This window comes from Dendropsophus ebraccatus, chromosome 4 (genome assembly GCF_027789765.1).
Source record: "Dendropsophus ebraccatus isolate aDenEbr1 chromosome 4, aDenEbr1.pat, whole genome shotgun sequence".
Lineage (NCBI taxonomy): Eukaryota > Metazoa > Chordata > Amphibia > Anura > Hylidae > Dendropsophus > Dendropsophus ebraccatus.
This window is the reverse complement of record NC_091457.1, coordinates 146,118,282-146,141,761: the sequence shown is the minus strand read 5'-3', so window position 1 is coordinate 146,141,761 and position 23,480 is coordinate 146,118,282. Positions and strand designations below refer to the sequence as shown.

The following is a 23,480-nucleotide window of genomic DNA, read 5'->3' as shown; positions in this document are numbered from 1 at the left end:
ATCTATTAAGGCATAACGCTGAGTAAATTTTTTAGTTTTAAGAAGTCTACAGGGGTTGTGACTGCAAGCAATTTAGCAATTTTTCTGTGTGGTTTAAATCAATGTGATGGCCACTAAGTGTCTCCCTTCACTGCACATGTGTACAGCTGCTGCATGTCCACATTCAGTAGCAGAGAATCCTGGGGGTGCTTGCATTGTATGGTCAGCTCTCCTGTCACACAGCACCAAACCACATAGTGACATTATACTGACTAAATTGTTGCATAACAAAGAGCATTATCTTCTGGTAAGCAGGAATAGTTGATAATATAATTAGCAAACATTAAATATAATTAGCCTAAATTAGGGTCCATTTACACAGAAAGATTATCTGCCAAAAATTTGAAGCCAAAGCCAGGAACATACTGTAAACAGATCAGGTCATAAAGGAAAGCCTGAGATTTCTCCTTTTCAAATCCATTCCTGGCTTTGGCTTCAAATCTTTGGCAGATAATCTGTCAGATAATCTTTCTGTGTAAATGGACCCTTAATTGCCCTCAGTTGATATACAACCTGCATGATGAACAGGTATCTTTTGCTTGTGAGTGCACAAAGGACTGGGGCTTCCTGTGTTTGGCTTCTTTTCTTGAACAGAGAAAAAAAAAAAAAACATCAGCACGGAGGGGGCGTGAGCACAGTTAGGCCGTACATATAACATTAATTTTGAATAAGGATATTGCAAAATTTCTGCAACAGGTACGCTACGCTTTAACTATAACATTAATATATATATTAAAAACATCCCCCCACTTCAACTAATTTTAGTTAACTCACCATTGTCTTCCCAGGCAAGGCCTTTCATAGTCTCACTGCTCTTAGGGCCCTATTCCACCGGACGATTATCGTTAAATCTAAACGATAATCGTTCGGTTGAAATGCAGTTAACGATTAACGACCGAACGAGAAATCGTTGATCGCTTCATAAGACCTGGACCTATTTTTATCGTTGCTCGTTCGCATTGAATGACATCGTTCGGTCGTTTGCTATTTATTCGCTATTGCGTTCGTATCTATTGCAAAGACAAAAAGATCGCAATTACGATCATAAGTAACGATTATCGTTCCATGGAAATGAGTGAATGTTTTCAGGTCTTTCGCAATAGCGGTCGTTTGAGATGGTTAACGATTATGCAAACGATAATCGTCCGGTGGAATAGGCCCCTTACAGTAAAGAATCCCCTTCTATGTTGATGCACAGCCAGGACGTCTCCTTGTTATAGTTCCAGTCCAGATGAAACTGATCATGGGAAAGATCTCTGTATTGACCCCTGCTATATTTATGCAGTTATGTTAAATTGGAGCCATATTTTCCAAAGTAAACCCTAGTTTTGGTAATTGGGTGCCGTAGTCCAATCATTTAATTGTTTCGCGACCCAAGAGTGGTATCACACCCACGGCACAGTATAGTAACACTGCTATGAATCTAATGAAGGAAGTTCTCTCTGCTACAGTACCTGGCCCCATGGTAGATAGAAATAAGACTACTCAGAATTATCATCTGTCTCACACAGTTTATTTAACAATAAGTAATAAATGAAATGCAACAATTTGTACAGTGATTTAAATTTTGTATTTAGGAGAGCCCAGTTCATTTCATGATTTACACCATTTAACACCACGTTATTGAAAGAGGAGGGGGGAGGGAGACACGGAAAGACAGTCTCTTTCCTGCTTCTCCATGTACAAATTTTTTTCCAAGGAAAAAAAAAAAAAAAAAAGGGAGAAAGGATTCAACAGTCATGACCAGCATCATGGTGAACACTGGCATTCTCAGTTCTTTTTATTCAGATGTTACAGTAACATGGATGGGGGGAGGAAAAAAAAACCCCAAAAAAAGTGTTTTAATAACTATTAACCTTTTCCAGAATCTACAGTCCAATAAATATAGTACATCTGACCTGGCTGGTGCAATAATATAGTAAAATAAAATATATTTCCTTGATGCCCCTTTGAAACATGTATACATAACACCATTTAGGTTGCAAATACTTGCCTTAACAGAATAGTTTTATTTATTTTTTTCTGGGCTTCTTTTGTAAAGATGAGGTAAACAAGGCAAAAGGGGTAAAAATTTACATTATTCTTATGCCTTGTACCCAATTGGCTCCCAGCACAGAAAAGAAGGGTGGGGCTATTTTAGTTATTTATATATAGATTTATTTATATATATGTATATATATATATTTATATCTCTTCTGTTTTAAAGCAACATTAAACCATCCTCTGAAAACCTCTGTGTTGGCAGCACAGCAGTCCCTTCTCACCCAAATTTCATACCGTCCATGCCCGCGAATGGGGCAACTGACCATTAATAAAAAAAGAAAAAAAAAAAAAAAGAAACCCTTTCCGACTGTGATTCACGATTCCTTTACATGGGAGTCAGATATAATATAATATTTTTTTTTTTAATATATACATAAAATATTATAGTATATACGTGATAAAAATCACAGCCACCGGAAACAAAATGAAAAAAAAAAAAAAAATGTGAGCCCTGTGTCGAGTGCAATTTGTGGCCAGTGAAAGAATTCTATCGACGTGGATTTAGAGACAATGACGGAGACGAGGATGGTAACACAGGGAAGAGGAGAGAGAGAGAAAAAAAAAAAAAAAGAATGGCTTTACAGAAACCGTCTAACACCAAATAAAAACAGTCAACGTTTTTTCCATTTCATTAATTTAAGAAATATAAGACAAACAAAAAAATAATTCACAACATAAAAACAGATAGTCATGTTAGGTGTGGAGGAGATCAGGAGCTAGGGAATACTCTGCATCATAACAGGAAGATATCGAGAGGCTGGCCCAGCCACTGAAAATATATTCTTTGTAATAATTATAATAACAATATTAATATACGCCCCTCCCCACTCTCTGCAGGCCTTCCTTAAGTTTTTCTTTTTATTTATTTTTTATTATTTTTTTACCCTAAGCACAGCGTCTCTGGAGAATAAAAAAAAAAAAAAAAAAAAATCAAAAAATTTGAAAATACCCACAAGCCCTTCGTCCCACCCTCCCCAATCCACAAAAAGAAACACAGCTGTTCTTCAGTATAAAAAGTCAGTCTGAGAAGAAAATAAGTTTGTTTTTCTTTTCTGGATTTCTTACACGTAGTCTTTTGCCGATGTAAAGGATGGAAGTGCGACTTCCTTCTGTCCCTCCCCCCCAATTCTTAGTGGATGTCTAGTGTATTCTGTGAAAGGCTGGGATTAAGGTCCGAGTTGTCTCCACTCAGACCCAGGTCAGAGATTCCCCCTCCGTGAAGACCAGCCATCTGAGACAGCATAGCTGAGGGATCCGGGCTCCCGTAGTGTCCTTGATCCATAGGGTTCCCTTGCCCAACGCCTACCATGCCCGGATGAGGCGAACTTGTCTGGGGAGAAACGTGATGAGGGGATGGCTGGGGCTGCATGCGAGGAGATGGGCTAGAATGAGGGGGCTGGGATTGGGGACGTGGAGATGGAACGGGCTGGGGAGAACGCACCTGGTTGCTTAATGAAGGAGGGAGTTGCTGGCCTTGGAGGTGGGGTGACTGGGCAGGACCTGGCAGCATATGTTGCTGTGGACTCATTGGATTCTGCTGTGCTGGAGATCCAATCTGCTGGTGCAAAAGGCGCTGCTGGAAGGTCTGCAAACTATTGCCAGCATCGCCGGGCATTCCCTGGCTCATCTGTGCAATGCCACCTTGTTGCATCTGCATATGGTGCTGAAGTCGCTGCTGCTGTTGCTGCTGCTGCGTATAACTGCTCATAACCTGGTGTTGTTGAAACTGACTATGGTTTACCATCCCAGGACCAACTCCTTGCTGCTGCTGCTGCTGCTGTTGTTGTTGTTGTTGCTGCTGCTGCTGTTGTTGTTGCTGCTGCATCATTTGACGTCGAAGAATCATGTCCCGGAACTGTGGAGAAATTCCAGCGTGGTTCATGTTCACCTGTTGGCCCTGTGCATTCATCCCTGCAATGCCTGTTTGCGGAGGGGGTTGTTGAGGTGATTGCTGCTGAGGTGCTTGAGGCGGCTGAGACATGGTAGGGCGTGGTCCTACTGCCTGCATTGGATTGAGGCCCTGCATGCCTGCATTGGAGTGCACGACTTGGGATGGCATTCCTGGCATGTTGCCAACACCCTGTGGGGCTTGGTTGCTGGCGTACTTGGCTGCTCTTTGCTTGATGAAAGCGGCCAATAGCTGTGGATTAGAGTGCAGGATATTCAGCACCTGCTGCTGTTGCATTGGTGAGCTGGGAGACCGTAGAGTGCGCAGAAGGTTTTGAAGTGCAGCTTGTGGCAAGGAGCCTTGCTTAGCTTGGCTTGGTCCAGGAACCTGTCCCATACCGGGCTGCGGAGGCATATTTATTGGTTGCCCCTGTGGTACAGGCATAACAGGTGATCTCTGCATGTTTGGCTGCATGGTTTGGGGTTGGCCAAGGCCAGTTTGTACCCACTGAGGTTGTGGCTGCTGTGGAGGCTGTGGCATGCCTGCTGGATTCATTCCGGAATCAATAAGACTTGGTCCCCGTGGACCTTGCTGCGGGTTCATTCCCATTGGCTGCATTGGTTGCATTTGGTGCGAGTTCATCATGGGCCTAGGGAAAATTTGAGTCTTTGCCATTTGCCTTTGAGTCTCTGCTGCCCGCTGAATTTGCATGGCCATCTCCACAGCAGCAGGAGGAGGACCAGGCTGCGGCACCGACCCTCCCTGGGGTGGTGTGGGGGGAGTCATTTGTCCAGCTGCCTTGCCTTGTGATATACTACTGGAGGACTGAGCGCGTGCCATACCATATGGAGGCATACTATTGGGTGGCGGTGGCTGAGGCTGCGGTGCCTGCTGAGACTGGGGTTGAGGGGTCTGTGGTGTTTGAGGTTGCTGTCCAGTGGGTGTTGTCGGGCCAGCAGAATTTGGCGAGGGAAGCCCTTGCTGAGGGACACCGACACCTGTTCTCTGCATGCTAGCCATTCGCCTCCGCAGCATTTGGGCTTGCTGAAGTCTGTGCTGTAGTTGCTGTTGCCGTAATTTCTGCTTGATATTGAGGCAGAAGGGCACAGGGCACTTGTTCTCTTGGCAGTGTTTAGCATGATAGCAACAGAGAGCAATGAGTTGCTTGCAAATAGGACAACCACCATTGGTCTTGCGTTTGCAGCCCTTTGTGTGCTGAACCACCCGTTTCATCTTCTGGCAAGATGGCAGAGAGCAGTTTGCATTGCGGCACTGACAAGCGTGGACCAAAGACTGGATGCAACGTTGTATGCTGAGACGACGAGAATCTCCAGGACTTTGTGTTGCAGCTGTTTGCTGGCTGTTACTCTCATCATCCAAACCAAGCCCAAGTTTCTCCATTTTGTGCTCATGGGTTTTCGTACTGTAGCAAGTGATGCACAAGTCGTAATCCTGAAGGAGAGAAAAAATAAGGCCGTCAGTAATGTTTAATCGGAAACCATGAATAATCTTACAATTAGATAACAAATTATATATTAGATAAAGATATGTATTTTAAGGCTCCATACTTGTTCTTTGACCAAAGTGAATGCACATGAAGCAAAAAGAAATTTGTATCTAAAAAGCAACATAGAAGACTGTAGGCAATATGATGCTGTCACAGGCTTACCTCACAAACTGTGCAGTGCCATCTTGTTTCTACGTGATGCTTGCATTCATTGCAGGTATACACAAAGCGGTCCTGGCTCTGAGTGTGAAGTTCCACTAACATGCACATTGTCGACCATTGGGCTCTACGCAGGGAGGAGAACTCTAAGTGTTTGTCCCTGGCCAGAGTTAGGAAGGCATCCCGTCCATCCATTAAGTCACAAGGGATCAGGGGATCTGGTTCCACAATTGGAGGAAGAGAGTTGGCAGCGGGGCCAGCGATCAAACGGATAACGAAGAAGACCTATATCCAAAAAAAAAAAGGGGAAAATTTATAGTAAAACAGAGTTCATATTCTGAACACTCAAGCAAGAACGAGTTTTAAAATACAGTTGTATTCTTCCCTAAGTGTATGACCTGCATTGTATAGGTGTCGGACAGAAGAACCACCCACCTCTTTGTGTTTCTCCATAGTAGCATACAGTTTCTGCGACAAGTCATTGGAAACATTAGGCATTCCAGGCTTCTTCTTGCTTCCTCGACTTAAACTGCTCTTGTTCTTACTTGTCTTTTTATTGTTCTTCTTCTTTGCGTTTTTGCTATCACCTTTTCCCACCTTTTTGAACACAAGGAAAATTATTAAAACATTGTGGTAGAAATAAAGAATGGATTTCTTTTATTAAGTTTATGGAAACATAGGAAGTTAAAGGGGTTTTCACACTATAGATATTCTATAGTATAGCTAATAGATGTCTTATTGCTAGGGGCTCCATTGCTTCAGTTAAGTTGGGGGGGGGGAAAACAAAACAAAAACCTTCATTCACCTCAATGCTCTCACTGCCGGTATTCTCTTCCCGTTTTCTTTCTTCCTCCTCCTGTTCTAACTCCTTGATACTTTCTTCTAGAACATTTGGCCAAAAATCGCCTTCAAAATATGGCAATTCCTTTGCGCTTGTCAGTCTGTCTTCTGTTGCCTGCTTGAAAATATCCTATTTGGGGGTAAAACAAGGTAAAGAAAATTAAACAAAATGAGTCGCTCAAGTTACAAGTGATTTCTAGGGGGATCTGGATAAGTCTAAAAATATTTGTATAAAATGTTGGAAAATTTTGTTGGAGACAAATCCATTACTGTCTGTCATGCACCAGATCCGCGACTTCAAAAATTTCTTGCTCTTATGATGGAAATAAGGAGCCACAATCCAGCTCTTTACGATGGAAACAAGGAGCCACAATCCAGCTCTTTACAAGCTCCCTCCTATATACAGAGTTGTATGTACCTGTCATGACGCCCTCTGCAGGATCAGCGTCAAAATTCTCTGTTAATCCAATAGTTAAAGGGGTATTCCAGGTTATTTTGATATTAATTCTACTGATTTCTCTTGTAATATAATTAATATATCTCATTGGTTTCTATAATAAATTTTGTCTCTTTCTCTCTATTTTTATGTAAGTCACGTGTTTCTGTGACGTCACCGAACCGGAAGTGTGGGGACTTCCCCGACTCGGCCGGCCTCTTGGTGTTTATGTAGTTAGAAAGCTAGCAGAGCTTTACAAACGGCCTCCCTGCGCACGGGAGGTCACATGACACCCTGTTCCCGGGCGCCCTGTCAGTGTGAAGGAGGTCGCATCCACCTCCTGTATAATCACTAAAACCCTCCACCCCCTGCCAGTATAATCATACCGATGTCTCCCCCGGCCCCCTCCATCCTGTGTATACAGTCCTTTTCAAAGATCTCTCACCCCATCCCCCGGTCTCGGCACCTCTTGCACTCAGCTGACAGGCTCTCTCTCTCTCTCTCTCGCTGTGTGTGAAGCAGGAGAGATTTCTTTCCTGCTCCGTACACAGTGCCTGTCAATTGCCCCGATAAAACTCAGCTGCCAGGAACTGTGTACGGAGCAGGAAAGAAATCTCTCCTGCTTCACACACAGCGAGAGAGAGAGAGAGAGAGAGAGAGCCTGTCAGCTGAGTGCAAGAGGTGCCGAGACCGGGGGATGGGGTGAGAGATCTTTGAAAAGGACTGTATACACAGGATGGAGGGGGCCGGGGGAGACATCGGGAGGATTATACTGGCAGGGGGTGGAGGGTTTTAGTGATTATACAGGAGGTGGATGCGACCTCCTTCACACTGACAGGCCGCCCGGGAACAGGGTGTCATGTGACCTCCCGTGCGCAGGGAGGCCGTTTGTAAAGCTCTGCTAGCTTTCTAACTACATAAACACCAAGAGGCCGGCCGAGTCGGGGAAGTCCCCACACTTCCGGTTCGGTGACGTCACAGAAACACGTGACTTACATAAAAATAGAGAGAAAGAGACAAAATTTATTATAGAAACCAATGAGATATATTAATTATATTACAAGAGAAATCAGTAGAATTAATATCAAAATAACCTGGAATACCCCTTTAATGTCTCCTTGGATACTAAAAACCTAATGAGAGTAATGCACACTACAGTCTCATTGCGGATTAACATAGGAAGTTGCCGCTGATCCAACAGCGGGCGTCAGGTACAGTTTCAGAGCAGTAGAAAACCTGAGACCCATTACAGGGCTATTACATGCAATTACTAGTCCACAAGCCATACAGACCTTGTAGTCATGAACAATGCGCTCCGACACAGACTTATCCAACATCTTCTTGTACCATTCTTGGAGGCGTTTGGGTTTTGGTATTTTCTGGTCCATGGGGTGACAGTGGAAGATGTAGTCATCTCCTTCGCTAGGAGGACAGGCCCATATATGGCCCGTTGTGTACCTGACGGAACATAAATAAGATTGTTATGTAGGATTAGCATACCACCAGGTAAGGCGACAGTGATTTAAACACACAGGCGGTGACACTTACCCAAGTCTCTTAACATACTCCAAGTACCCAATTAGAATCTCATGGTAGACTGCTGTTCTCAGACTCTTTGGCCGAAAAAAGTGAACACTGTCAAGATAGGAAATGTATACTCGCCTAAAGGACAAAGACAAAATATACAAATTAGAGATATGAATATCAAAGAAAGATATACATACTGAAAGTGGAGGGTAAGGCCCCCAAACTAGTACCATTAGAAAGAAAAATGTGACCATTGTACCTTCCAAATGTCTGTTTTAGAAACATTCACCATGCTTAAGGGGTGGGGCTTACTAGAAGGTAGGTGTGGCTTTGTTTAAAGAGGTAGGCTAAGTGTGCCACAATTAGGTGTAAAGGTAAGCCAATTTATAGATGGTTCAAACTTAGGGCCATACACACGTTTTGTGCACGGTCTGTAAACTACGGAACAGTGTTCAGTGTTCCCAGCATAAACAATTATAATGCCATCAACTTCAAAACTGTTTACAATATTCACGCTACTGAACTAACACAGCACATCAGTACAGTAGTCTGAAGATTTAAACAGTTTCGGAGGTGATGACATTATGACGACTGATTATGCTGGGAACATTGACCTCTGTTCCGTAGCACATTGTCCATATTTACAGACTGCACACGAAATGCGTGAATGCCCCCCCCCCCCAGACTGTAAAAATGTGCCCGATTTTTGAACTGCCTGAGCCACTGTTAAAATTCTGGTGCATTTGTAGGCTGTCTAGTCTAAATTTACATTTTCCAAGAATTTGATATTTTTTTCTCCACTTTCCCCCAGTGTTTCCATAAAGTATTTACCATTTACCATAGAGGAATAGTTTAAAAGGGAAAAGAAAACAACCCAAAAAAATAAACCATTTTCTGTTTTGGCTAAAATGGATTCGATCTTTTGGATTATTAGACATTATTACCATTGATAACTCCCAAAATGGGATGTTTCAGATGAACAGGACAGTTGCAAAAATGTCTGCAGCCACTTTGCTCCTAATACAATTTGCACCCCCAGTTCTCCATTAGGCTTAATCTCATATCACCCGCTTTCTACTACACCTTCTGGGTAAAATCTACATCTAAACATTTTGATACGTACCTCTGGTTAGGTGGTGGACAATCGGAGCCATACTCCTGTACATGCATGCCGAAAAAACACAACTCAACTCCATCCACTTCTTCAAAGGCAAATAAGGCTTTTGTCCGATATGGAAAAGATTCTGCCATTTCTCCCGTGTCCACAAACCTGAAAGCAGCAGAAGTTACGGGTGAGCTTTTTCAGAAGTAGCTAGGTGCCCATTCACCTGGTAACCAATCCTCTGACTTTCTCCATTCTCTACTTTCTTACTTACAGTCAGAAAGTAAAACACAGCACACTTGTAAATTGGAGCTTGTGACATTCACATTTTTGGCTAAATGTTGGATTTATTAGATGCTCATTCAACTTGAAGAGCTTGTTCCAATACAGACACCTATCCACATATGATGAAACTAATGTATTAATATGTAAATGCCTGGACTAACCCAGTCTATCCTCCAGACATTATAGTTTCAGAATTGCGAGTCCCTAAAGAAAACATTACTGTAAATCAATGACTTCTCAACCTCTTGCTTCCATACTTCATTGTACAATTACATGGCAGTCAGGTACTTACTTTGCCTTCATCCCAGGCTTTACTTCTACCGTTTTATCAGACGCATGAACAACACGCACTGTCACCTCTCCAGCCTCGGGATGTGCTTGTCTGCGAAGATATTCATTCACACGATTTTCCAAAAAGGTGCCTAACCTCGTAGTCGGGAGCCCTGTATAAAAAAATTGGTAAATGATAAGTCACCGCAAAGCCGAGTGACAGGCAGCACGATCAGAGCCTTCTCCAAATCACTTACTTTTAGCAGAAAACTTGTTCTCTTTCCTGGTCCGGCCACTTTTCTTTAGGCAGCCATCACAAACAAAACTGCAGTTTGGGGAAAAATAATTATACATATATGTAAATATAATTTATAATACAACAAAGGTATGTGTATTAGTTACTTATCACTGGGACAACTAGGTAGGGCTGGGCGATATTGGCCTAAATCAATATCGCGGTTTATCGCACATGTAGCCGCGGTAACGATAATTCAACGATGACACGCCCCTTTTAGCAAACCACACCCACTTGCCATCCCAAACTGGCGATATTTTGATTAGAAAAAGTGAAAAAGAACTGAACAGCAACCCATGATTAGTCTATTATCATTATTACTATTTGTCATTATTAGGGGTCTCAGCAGAGACCTGGATGTGTATAAACAGGTATACAGCCTCTACAGGATGTGTATACACAGGGGGTCATATAGGAATACATGTGTATAACTATATGGGGGGTGGATAGGTGTATATGACTATATGGGGGGTGGATAGGTGTATATGACTATATGGGGGGATGGATTGGGGTGCATTACTATACAGTAGGAACATAGGGATGGGGGTACAGAACTATACATGGGAGTAGATAGGGATAGGGGTGCATGACTAGACAGGGGTGCATGACTAGACAGGGGTGCATGACTAGACAGGGGTGCATGACTAGACAGGGGTGCATGACTAGACAGGGGTGCATGACTAGACAGGGGTGCATGACTAGACAGGGGTGCATGACTAGACAGGGGTGCATGACTAGACAGGGGTGCATGACTAGACAGGGGTGCATGACTATACAGGGGTGGATAGCGGTGTATGACTATACAGGGGGGGATAGCGGTGTATGACTATAAAGGGGTGTATGACTATACCAGGGGGGGGGCAAGATAGGGGTGTGTTACTATACAGGGGTGTGTGACTATACGGGGGACAGGGGTGTGTGACTATACGGGGGACAGGGGTGTGTGACTATACGGGGGACAGGGGTGTGAGACTATACGGGGGGGACGACGACAGGGGTGTATGACTATACGCCGGGGGGACAGGGGTGTATGACTATACAGGGGGCACATAGGGGTAGGGGCGGACAGGGGTGTATGACTATACAGGGGGGGGGGGGGGGGAGAGAGAGACAGTGATGTATGACTATACAGGGGGGGGAGAGACAGTGATGTATGACTATACGGGGGGGACAGGGGTGTATGACTGTACGGGGGGGGGGCGGACAGGGGTGTATGACTATACGGGGGGAGGGGAGGCAGGGGTGTATGACTATACGGGGGGAGGCAGGGTTGTATGACTTTACAGGGGGGGGGATAGGGGTGTATGACTATACGGGTGGGGGGCGGGGAGACAGGGGTGTATGACTATACGGGGGGGGGGGCGGACAGGGGTGTATGACTATACGGGGGGGGGGCGGACAGGGGTGTATGACTATACGGGGGGGGGGGGGGGGGGGAGACAGGGGTGTATGACTGTATGGGGAGGAGGACAGGGGTGTATGACTGTATAGGGGGGTGGACAGGGGTGTATGACTGTACAGGGGGGGGGGGGGGGGGGCGTACATGGGTGTATGACTGCAGTCCCCTCAGTAACAGTACAGGACTGTAACATAGGACGAATGGATGGGCTGCAGCAGGCAGGATACCACACACAGCTATAAGTTATCCTGCCTGCTGCAGCCCATTATTCCTCCTATGTTACAGTCCTGTACTAGTACTGAGGGGATGAGATGACAGGTCAGCTGCTCCCAAGTGCTGCTCCTCCACCTTCAGCTCTGACATGGCCGCGTCCCTGCACACACAGGACAACGTGCGCAGCGCTCCCCGGCCGGGTGTGTGTGGGGGGGGGCGCTCGGACAGGACTGGTCCAGGAGGGGGGACATGCACAGTTGTTTGGAGCTATATTGTGGGAGCTATACGATTACTACAACAAAAAGAGCCAATACCAGAAAAAGGTCTATTCAGTAATATACCAATGACTCACTAAAACAGGAAGAGAGGATGACAAAAAACAGGGGCAAAGACGGCCCCTATCCAAGGACTCCCTTGGGTGCCATCCAACCTCTGCAGCCACAGGGAGTCAAATAATAAGAGTTCGGGTTCGAAGAATGTTGCTGAACTCAAACAGTTTGGCCTCTCCTCTCAATGCTAGTGACAACCTAACGTGATGTGAAAATAGATGCAAACTCACCCCATTGGCCAAATGGTCTCATTGTGTAGGACGCAAATTTGGTGCATTTTCCGACCACATTCCAAGCACTCCACAAACCTGAAGATAGAAAGTCCATAGGTATACACAAACTATATCTCAAAAGATGCACAGACAAATTGAGGGCTTATATCAGACAAATTAGGTGCTAACTTACTGATCAGTGGTTGTCAGCACTGGACCCCCCCACCCCCACTGATCCCAAAAACCGACGTTACTTTCTCTAAATGACTGAAGCAGCATTATGCATATCCAGCACTGCATTCTCTCTCTATGTAGTTCAGAGCTCAGCACTGTCCAATAGTGTGTGCGTGCTGCCACTACATTCAGGGGACAACAGACCTTTGTAATCGGTGGAGGTCAATCTGATTGAGCCCGCAGCAATCGGTTACTTATCCCTACGTATCTTGTGAAGACGGCCCCTCCCCGCTACTTCTTTCTAGACCCATAGGGCACTAAACAATAGATTTAACCAAGACTAAATTGCTTTATATTATTTTGCTAATATATTTGCTAATACAACAACTGTGACTGAAGAATTACATCTATTCTTTAAATTGTCAGACACTTAAGATTTGAGAATGTACATGATGGCAGATACATACAGTTCTGGGTCCAGGGTGTCGTTCTTCCGCTTGGAGAACTGCTCTTTGCCAATGGTTCTAAGATGAACACAAAACCGAAGCAATGAATAACAACATTACACAGCAAGACAATAAGGCTTAAACATATCTTACAATTTTCCATAACACAATTAAGTGGATTGTCCTACCCTCAAGACATAGCCCCATCTACAGAATAGAGAATAAATGTATGATTAAGGGGGAGCCCCACCCCTTGGCAATGCGAAAACAAGGGGTTCCAGAGTTCTGTTAAAATGTTGCGGACATCACACGTTAACCCAGCCACTCTATTTATGGTCTATAGGACTGAACCTACCTCCTTATACTCACCAAGAACACCTTCATGCTTAGCTGGGGAGTATATATTATATATATATATATATATATATATATATATATATATATATATATATATATATATATATATATATATTTATTACACACACACACATATATATTTTTTTTATTTTTTTTTATAACTTGTAATTACTTTCCGCGCTCTGCTGCCATTCTTATGGTAAACGGATCCCAAAGCGCAGCACTTCCAGGTTTGGAGTCTGCACCTGCACATGCCCGCTCAGTGATCAGTGAGCCCAGCACTGTCCTGCATCAGCCAATCACTGAGCAGGCAAGTGCTACTGCAGACCCTAAACCTGTGTTCTCTAAGAATGGTGGCAGTGGGGAGTGATGGAGACAAGTACAGCTTATTTTTACTATTACCTGACTAGGCAAAATTCTGAAAGGGAAAAAAAACTCCCCTAGCCTCTATTGCCCCAGCTTAAGAATGGAGTAAAGATATAGACATTGGTGAGTAATCCCCAACTGGATACACCCACTTCACTAATACCTAAATACAGGTATCAGCACAGTCTCACATTACTGTGGTAAATGTAAGGCTCAACTCTGTCAGTGCTTGAAAATCATGGTAACACTGTGCGGACAGCTGGAGAGCTGAAATCCGCTAGAGAGCTACTATAGGTTAGTGGTAGGGAACCTTCGGCCCTCCAGCTGTTGCAAAACTACAATTCCCATCATGCCTTGACAGCCAAAGCTGTGTTCCAGTTTCCCTACCACTGCTATAAGCAAAAGAAATACAGGTCTGGAAATCGCTATATAGCCCTGCCATTACATGCAAAGCAAAGGTCCATCAGGACAGTCGCATTCATTGTAAAAACTACAGACAGACAGTGGTGTATAAGTCCCTCTATATCATAATCAAAAATGGGAGTATCCTTACATAAAGGGCTGTAAACTGGAAGCGTGTACCAACCAGTAACCTACAACTAGCACGTTTTACCAGTACATTTTGACCTATTTGATCCCCACGTGTCACCTTCCAACTCTTGAAACACAAAAACATTGATGAGAATACCTTTTTACCTTTCTAAAGACTACATACATAAAAAACCTAAGGATTAATGTTTCCAAAAATATACATAAGCAAGCAGCACAAAAATAAAAATATACAATACAAATACATGCATATACATACATAAACACACACATACATACACACTTTATATATTTACATTTTAGTTTCCTTTTTTTTACACTTCTCTATACAGTATACACATTTTCACACATCTCTATGCTAAATATTATAGATAAATAGATATATAATCTCTCAACACACACGATACAGAAAGGAGAAATGGTAAAGGAACTGGTTACTTACGTTTGCGGTTGTGTGGGGTCGTCACCCAGGGACACACTCTCCCCTTGGATCTCATTGAAGCATTTCTCACAGAAGTGGTACCTATCGGCAAGAAGGCCATATTTGGGTGAACTGTGCGTTCACGCAACCACAGCCGAACCACGCGAGACGGGAAGCCATCAGTCAGAGGATGTTGCAGGAGAGACACAGGGTGTACGCAGGAGGTCACATCAGGCCAAGCCACGAGCCCGGGGAAATTTTTTGATTGTTTTTTGTTTTTATTTTAAAGGATTTTTGGGATTTCATAGCAATCAAAGCCACCACAGGTACAAGCAAGGGAAGGGCAAGAAATGAACATAAAACAGAGAAAAAAAAAGCAGGGTTGGGGTGGGCATGACAAAAGCCGGACAAAGACAGACAGACAAAGCAGAAAGCCAATGCAAAGCACAGATTAGCAAAGGATTCTCTTGAAATGGGATTACAAGCAGCAAAATCATTACAGCAAATCAAAGGGAAGATTAAACAAAAACTAATAAAACAAGGTTCAGAGACAAGGGTACAGTTTGTCATCCTGCTCCGCTTACAGATATGCTACGACTCAAACAGTCTCGATATATAGAGATATAGCCATATCAATATCATAGGAGGTTCCTGCTTCACAACCAATTTTTTTTTCCTATTTTTTGTAGTATGTTCCCAGAATGAGGGGATAGATAGAATGGAGCTCGAGTACAACTCCTGCATTAGACTACATGGGATCTGACAGCAGTCTGAAACAGCACACACAAATCTGGGAGAAGATTTTACATGAACAGGTTCTCTTTTTTTCTTTAAGTGTCCCCTGTAATTTATAGGAAACATCTGACATGTCACAGGGACATGATAAAATTTTCATTAGTCATTGAGCTCAGACCACTGATTATTAGAACAAAAAGAGAAGCACACAGTAGCGTGCTTCACTCCAGCTCGTGACCTCCCGGTCCTGCTTCACTGGACAACCCCATTAAAAGAATATAGGTGTGCTTCTCTCAAATGCTGCCAATGATTGGTGGTAGGGGACTCTGCAATGAGCAAACTGTTGTCGTGTCCCTGTGACATGTCCATTTTTATAAATCACAGGCACACTTTCGGGTTTTAGATGCATTTCTGATATATTACACTTTTCAATTAGAAGAGCTGCATTGGGACTAACATTGTGGTAATGGTGGGAACGTACTGAAACTATTTACTTCTGGACATTCTGATCATTTGTATAACTTTAAAAAGGTAGAATTGGGGTTAAAGGGGTTATCCAGCGCTACAAAAACTTGGCCACTTTCTTCCAGAGACCGCCCCATTCTTGTCTCCAGCTTGGGCGGGGTTTTGCTGCTCAGTTCCATTGAAGTGAATAGTGCTTAATTGCAAACCGCACCTGAGCTGGAGACAAGAGTCGTGTTGTCTCTGAAAGAAAGTGGCCATGTTTTTGTAGCGCTGGATAACCCCTTTAAGTTAAACAATTGGTTGTAAAGGTGGACCCTCCATGGCACAGGTCTGCATGGAGGAAGCACCATCAGCTGGCCAGATCCGGATGCTTGGCTCGTCAATAGTTCTATCTCCCGAGCAGGGAATCGGCAGTGTAGGTTTATTTCAATAGAAGGGAAAACATAAGCCCCAGCCAGATGCCAGAATGAGTGGTCCACATTAGGGGACTGATGTGTACAGGGACATTTGTCCAATGTGAGGGGCCAAGCTTTAAAAAAAACATGTTTTTTGTATTCTAGCAAAAGGAGACAACCTCTTCTAGGTTTAACAGATGTATTAAAAAATAAATAAGTTTCTACAATATTAATGCACATGTCAGTAACACAGTGGCATTGATCACTGGTAGTACTGTAGCTGCACCATGTATAGTATTGGGCTGTATTAAGTATAAGTCATGAGTGCAGATAACACAGGGCTCACAGACTCACTTCTTTGGGGAAGGGGACGTTTTATTTTAGTGATAGTTTATCAATAATTTGAATAGTTCTATAAAATGATAGCGGAGTGAGACAACAAACTGAGAACAAATCTATAACATGACAAATGGAACAAGTCATTCTATGACGCTAGCAATGTTGCTCTGCCAAAGCATTATTGTATGAGTACATTATTATTGTGAAGAGCCACAAATTCAATCTAACCTAACCCTTCCATTAGGAGACCCTAAATACAGGCTTTAGCCAATGATCACTTACAAGCAGTGAAGCCACCACACTGGGGACATAGATTTACTATGATATGGGCCTGCGGATGGCACCTATGGGGGACAGAGCTGCTCAGGTTATGGTGCATCCAGCTGGATCACTGCAAGGGACTAGTATCCCGCTGCATCCACTGACTTCTAGGATACAACCCGATCATCTTTTTAAACCAGTAAGCTAAAAAGAAAACTGCAATGTGTGTGTCCTACTGTACTTAAAACCATTTTTCTTTTTACACCAAGTGTTGTGTGAACAGGGCAGTAGCCTTGCCAAGTTTTTAGTTGGTTCAGCAGCAAAGCTGCAAACAGTCAGTGCTCTGTATTCTACATTATACCACTACCTGCACTATATTATAGTCAGTGCTAGGTAAAGTATGGCATCTCCATTAAGAATGTGGTGCTCACCATTTATCCTGGGGACAATTTTGTCCCAGTTACAAGTATCTTTAAAGGGAACCTGTCACCCCCCGTGCCGGGGTGACAGGCTCCCGACCCCCCGTTAGAGCCCCCTACACTCACCTAATCCCGCTTCTGGAGATGGTCGGGTGATGAAGATCTCAGCCGCTGCAGCCTGAGAGATGAGTCCAACGCTCATAGAGAATGACGGAGCGCTGGACTCTCCTGTCATTCTCTATGGGTGTTAGACTCATCTCTCAGCGCGCGCGCCGGGCTGCAGCGGCTGAGATCTTCATCACCCGACCACCTCCAGAAGCGGGACCCGGCGGGATTAGGCGAGTATAGGGGGCTCTAACGGGGGTCGGGAGCATGTCACCCCGGCACGGGGGGTGACAGGTTCCCTTTAAGGTCCCCACTGGTTAGACCCTCATCTACAATTCTATAGATGGTGGTAGCCACTTGAGATGGGATTAACCCTCCAAGATCAAGCAGTGATTCTGCAGCAGATTTCACCTCTGTACTTTGAGGGAGTGAAGCCATTGTCGTTTCCGCTATGGGCTGATTTTCATTCGTTTTATGCATTTTTAGAGTGCATGTGGGATGGGGTTTGGAAGCGCACATCCTCCAGTATTGTACATTGCAGCAGATCATATATTAGTTTCATACTTCTGCCCAATAAGGTTACGCCTATTCCTAACTTTCCTATTTCGGGTTTTACGGCTTCTTTTAGGAGTATAGACATTGAAGATGTGGCTTTTCACAGAACTTGTCTGCATTTTAGCTGAGAAAAAGAAGATCTAAACAAAATGCCTGCCCACACGTAACAGTAAATGCTTTGTGAATTAAGAGGTAGACAAACTTATGTTAAGTACCTTTCTTTAGCGTATGACTAGAAGCATAGCATAGAAGCCAAGACATCTATTGATTACAGGCAGGGTACAAACAGAAGCAGAAATAGGGTGACGAGAAACGGCACTCTCTCAATACACTTTCTTGTTTGTTTAAGTTAAATTTAAGATACTAGAATGTTTAGCTTCCCATCTGAACACATCAAACCGTAACATTAACAATAGTTCTGTCTGGTGGTGAACATCATAGGCAAGAACATGTGCTTAAAAGAGCAATTCCATTCAAATGCTTGGACCGTAACTATTCCTACATGTAAACTGTTTTACATGAGTTTTAAAGGCTCCCCCATTTTGTAGCTCCCCAAGTTTGTCGCCAGTTTAAATTCCACCCATAAACTTTAAGTAGATAAACAAATTTATGGCCAGAATAGATATGACAATCTAATTTATATGAAGGGACTCAAGACTTCAACGGGGATGGGTACAATCGTCAGCTGACTTTAATAGAGAATCCTATGTTTAATGTACGTGGCAATTCTGTCCTTACTGACCACCACTTGACACTACAGGAGCATTCTCATTTCTGGTTCTCCCCTTATCGATAGGATGGAGGATAACTTGCAAATCGGTAGGTGTTCAACCTTGGGACCCCCCGAACAATGTAGTAAAACTTTCAGCCTTGGATAAACAAAATGGGCCACGCATGCAGGGGCCTGCTCTATTTGTTCTCTATAGCTGGCTATCTTGTAGGTATTGTCATGTGACAACTCTCAAGGGAAAAGATGTTCTGGCTTTTAGAATTCAAACACCCAAATCTTCTGTTCAAGGGACAACCAGTTGTCAGGTGTCTACCAGTGGCTTATTCCCCCCTCCCCACCAAGCACTCATCCATACTGTCAAGTGAATGTGTATATGAAGTACAAAAGGGAATAGTTATCAGCTGAAAGAACGTTCATCCAACAAACTATTAAAGGTGATGGGGCCTACAACTAGACTAGAGTAAGCGGGGGGGGGGGGGGGGGGGGGGGGGGGGGGTACAGTAACAGTACTGTACAGGAGAATCTAGGGATCAGAAGCAACTAGGGACTGGAATTGCTCTTTAAAGCCTTAAATTCTAATACTTTAACAAAGATTCTTTTCTGGGAGTACTTACCTATTCTGATAGCTGTAGTACGTGGCATCGCGTGGAATTGTGCATAGCTGTTTGCCGTAACAGCAAAGGGTTTGTGGAGAGAATTCAAGCTGGAAGACAAGTGTAAAGAGGTCTATAAGAAAGTATCTCATGCAAATAAAATCTAGGTACTAGTAGTACCTGCATTAAACAAGTGTACAACACTACTATTTGGCCACATATCCTACAATAAGAATCTGGCCATGTAGTGTTAAAGGAAGGTAAAAAAAGTTCTACCAACCTTTCTGCCACAGCAGTATCCCAGACTCTGCATGACCGGGTCGATCTCCTGTTCGAACACTTCGGCTAGCTTTGAGCAGTACTTGTAAACGCGAGATGTCTTCCGGTTGTACAGCCAGGCATTGTTAAACATCAGCCAGATGTCTTCCACATACTGCCATGGTTCCTGGTACTGCCCCGTGTCCAACTTGCGTTTTATAGTCGATAGGTCCATAGGAGTCTTCACGATCTCGAAGTAATCCTGCAGGACAGAGGTATTTTTCTGAATCATAAGAAGTTATATAACGCATTACTGACCTGTGAGGATGCAAAGCAAAAAAACAAAAAGCAAAGCACAATCCTATCGCTACTGAGATGCACGTACCAATGTCACTTCTGTAAGCCAAAGCCAGTTAAAAGAAGCAAAAGCGGCCAATGCAAGCTAAACATACAATACATTCATTTTTTATCTCTACTATCTCAATTTTATTTAATCTAACATCCTTTCCATTTCGCTCAGATCCTACTCTGTCCATTGGTATTAGCTCAGCTATATAAAGGCAGAGCTGTGATCTATGACTACAGCTTGGCTACAGTTAGGTTAAGTGGTGCATACATCTATCGCAGTGGTAGAACTTTGGCCCTCCAGCTGTTGCAAAACTACAAATCCCATCATGCCTGGACAGCCAAAGCTAAAGGCATGATGGGAGTTGTAGTTTTGCATTAGCTGGAGAGCCAAGGTTCCCTACCCCTGATCTAGCACTTTCAACTTGAAACAAGACATCTTACCCCTACTATAAACATTTGTAAACTTATAGGCTATGTCAAGTGCAATTTTTTTATTATTCCAGTGCATTTAAGTAGAAAGTTAAACAAGTTTGGAGAGTATTCATTAAAGATGTATATGTACAGCATCTAAGCAGATCTATCTATCTGCAAGGTAATATTTTGCATTACCGCTCCCCTTTGATTCATCCTGTCTCGCTAACAAATATTCAGCAGGATAGCAGAAAATCTGATCACAAATTATCACAGCAGATAACATGACAGGATAAGTTTAGATATGATGTAGCTTACCGGGATTCCTAATAACTGTGGATCTACAGGTTGCCGGAATGGAAGGGATTCTGGATCTTGGCGGTATAATGCCTCTAGTGTGGGCATGAGGGCTTGCCGTAGTTCCTCAGGTTTAAAAACTTAGGAGGGGAAGGAAAAAAAATGGAAGAAAATGGGCATTTTAACAGCAAGACAATAAACAGCAAGTAATGAAACAACCAGATACTAAAAAGCCTTGCTGGGTGTATTCACAGCCATATTATACACCCACATCAAGAACACCTGAAAAATTTTCCCATTGATCTAGTTATACCACATTCTAAGTGTCTATTTTATTGGGAATATTCAGAGGAACAATAGGCGATTTGTTTTACTTACTCTTCTTTTTTGACTGTCCAGTAGGAGAAGACTGTGCAGCAGAAATGCCAGACTTGTCATCCTCCTCCTTTACTTCTTGTTTTACTTCTTTACTTTCTTCTGGCTCCATTGGCTCAGGTTTGCTTTCTTCAGCAGAAATGTCAGGTTTCTCCTTATAAAAGATTTTTAAAAAAAGGGGACATCATGCTTGGGATACAGCGATCTCCCTGGCAAAAGAGTTTTAACTGGGATAGTGTAATATTCCTAAATCTACAGCAAGATGATGAAGACTGGACACCGATGGTGCCCGATGGACCCCATTACAGTCATGGTGGCATATTGCCTGACAAAATAGTACCACATGATCTGCAATAGAGGCCTAATGAAACCTCTGATACAGATGTTAACACTTGCAGAGTAAATTAGAAAAGGAACAGTAAACCTAGCCATAAAGTGTAAAATAAAAGCAACTAAATGCTAGGGGCAGCACCAGCATGTCAAACATAGGACGCTATACGGCTTCCCAAAGCTACGTAATGCTGCGTTTACACAGAGATTTATCTGACAGATCGTTGAAGCCAAAAGCAGGAACAGACTATAAACAGGGATCAGGTCATAAAGGAAAGACTGAGATCTATCCTCTTTTCAAAACCATTCCTGCAGCACACACCCTCAAGTTCTCCAAAACTAGGCAAAAGGAAGCACCTACCTCAGGTTTCTCATCTTTGGGCTCAGCTATGGGCTCAGCTTCCACCGCCGGTTCTTCCTGTTTTATCTCCATCTTGACTTCTGGGAGTATCTGCTCACTAGCCGGCTGCTGAGAACTCATATCAGGGCTGCTAGCAGATGGCGGATTGGATGGGGGTCCTTCGATAACTGCTGGCTGTTGGGAAAGCTGTTTGATAGAAAAAAACAATTTGTACTACATGCCAAGGACCATACTGGATAGGTTATATGTCAATACTAAATGATTCTATACTACATTCTTTTCTACTACTTGGCGATCTGCTGAAGAACCACAATCATCCTGTGACTCAGCAGTGGCCTACTTTTTTGTGAGCTAAATTTCAGCCATAGGTCAGAGGAGTATAGTATACATGTAAAATCTAAGGCATATACCTAAATAACTTAACCTGGGCTAAATTTACATTTTCTGTAGTATTATCGATTGATATTAACCATCTAATGACACAGGATCACATACACCTCACTGTACTAGTTTGGCCTGCAGCTATAGTTCAAATCAACTGAGCTACAAAGTGTCTGTGTAGTCCAGACCTTAGAGGAAGAAAGTTGTGACAATGCAATGAGCAGATTGTAGAAAAGGGAAGGGACCCCCCCCCATCCTCCTAGTCACTACAAGTATTCTATTTGACCCAAGTATATTAAAGTGGTGACAAGCCATAAGGAGTAAGCTGACACTAATAAGTCCCATCAAAGTGTCCTCAAGACTATGGTGGCACACTGTGCTGCACCTATTAAAAGCACAGCATTAGGACTGGACTAGCACCTGCCGTACAGACATGGCATGCAACCCTCAGAGCACATGTACTACACATACAGGATAATAGGCACAGTATGGTCTGAAATATTGTACTGATTTACAAGGACACCCAAATTCGTATGATCCATTGCAGCAAGATTACAATGAAACTACCTTAGCAGACTTACCGGAGTGCTTGGATGAAGCTGTAACGGTGGTGGTGCGGATGGGGTTGAAACTGGTGTCGATAAATTTGGTTGAGAAGGAGGTCTTGCTGAAGGTGGCTGTGCTAGCTGCTGGGGTGGTGGTGGTGTAGGAACTGATTGCTCACCAGCTGGAATGACGGGGGTTGACACTGGCAAGGAAGGGGGTGCCTGTGGAGGAGGGGGAGGAGTGGGGCTCTCGCTGTTCTGTAATGGCATCTGAGGCAAGGATGGTGCCGATGACATTAAAGGCTCAGAAGGGATTGATGGCTGCTGGGATCCCAGACCTGGCGGGGTGTGATGGGGTGTTGGTGTGCGGCTTGGGGCAGGTGATGGTGAGTTGCGATGAACTGGGGTCTGGATATTACTGGGGCAATGGAGCTGATTTCCAGATGACCCTGGAGGAGGTATGGCAGGAGAGCTCACAGGATGAGCCATGTTTGGCATCTGGGCCTAAAATGAAACACAAAGTAAAACTTAAGAGATGTATGGTGCTGCAGAGCTCAGTGGCTCCACAAAATGGGCTTGTATTAAGGAGACATTTTTAGTGCAGGCCTGTCACATTGACACCCTACAAAATATGTAACAAAGTCGGCATGCAAGATAGGGCTGGATCCACTGCCTGTTTTATGTGATCACTTCCTTCACATTCTTAAACATGACAATGTA

The 23,480-nt window shown here is 43.6% G+C and overlaps 1 protein-coding gene across 1 annotated transcript in view; it reads right to left on the bottom strand.

Moving 5' to 3' along the window:
- Positions 1-1,530: 1,530 nt before the first annotated feature.
- The window catches only part of EP300 (E1A binding protein p300), a 37,217-nt gene continuing 15,267 nt past the window's right edge, over positions 1,531-23,480 (bottom strand). Inside the window, exons 14-31 of the mRNA XM_069967352.1 lie at positions 22,797-23,264; positions 21,835-22,020; positions 21,147-21,297; positions 20,790-20,908; positions 19,735-19,974; positions 19,476-19,564; positions 14,879-14,959; positions 13,186-13,242; positions 12,563-12,640; positions 10,354-10,421; positions 10,119-10,269; positions 9,563-9,709; positions 8,461-8,574; positions 8,205-8,370; positions 6,442-6,606; positions 6,072-6,233; positions 5,640-5,921; positions 1,531-5,422 (exon numbers count right to left, since the gene is read on the bottom strand). Coding sequence (XP_069823453.1) covers positions 3,212-5,422; positions 5,640-5,921; positions 6,072-6,233; positions 6,442-6,606; positions 8,205-8,370; positions 8,461-8,574; positions 9,563-9,709; positions 10,119-10,269; positions 10,354-10,421; positions 12,563-12,640; positions 13,186-13,242; positions 14,879-14,959; positions 19,476-19,564; positions 19,735-19,974; positions 20,790-20,908; positions 21,147-21,297; positions 21,835-22,020; positions 22,797-23,264 — 4,935 coding nt within the window. The 3' untranslated portion in view covers positions 1,531-3,211. The remainder of the gene's footprint in view (positions 5,423-5,639; positions 5,922-6,071; positions 6,234-6,441; positions 6,607-8,204; positions 8,371-8,460; positions 8,575-9,562; positions 9,710-10,118; positions 10,270-10,353; positions 10,422-12,562; positions 12,641-13,185; positions 13,243-14,878; positions 14,960-19,475; positions 19,565-19,734; positions 19,975-20,789; positions 20,909-21,146; positions 21,298-21,834; positions 22,021-22,796; positions 23,265-23,480) is intronic.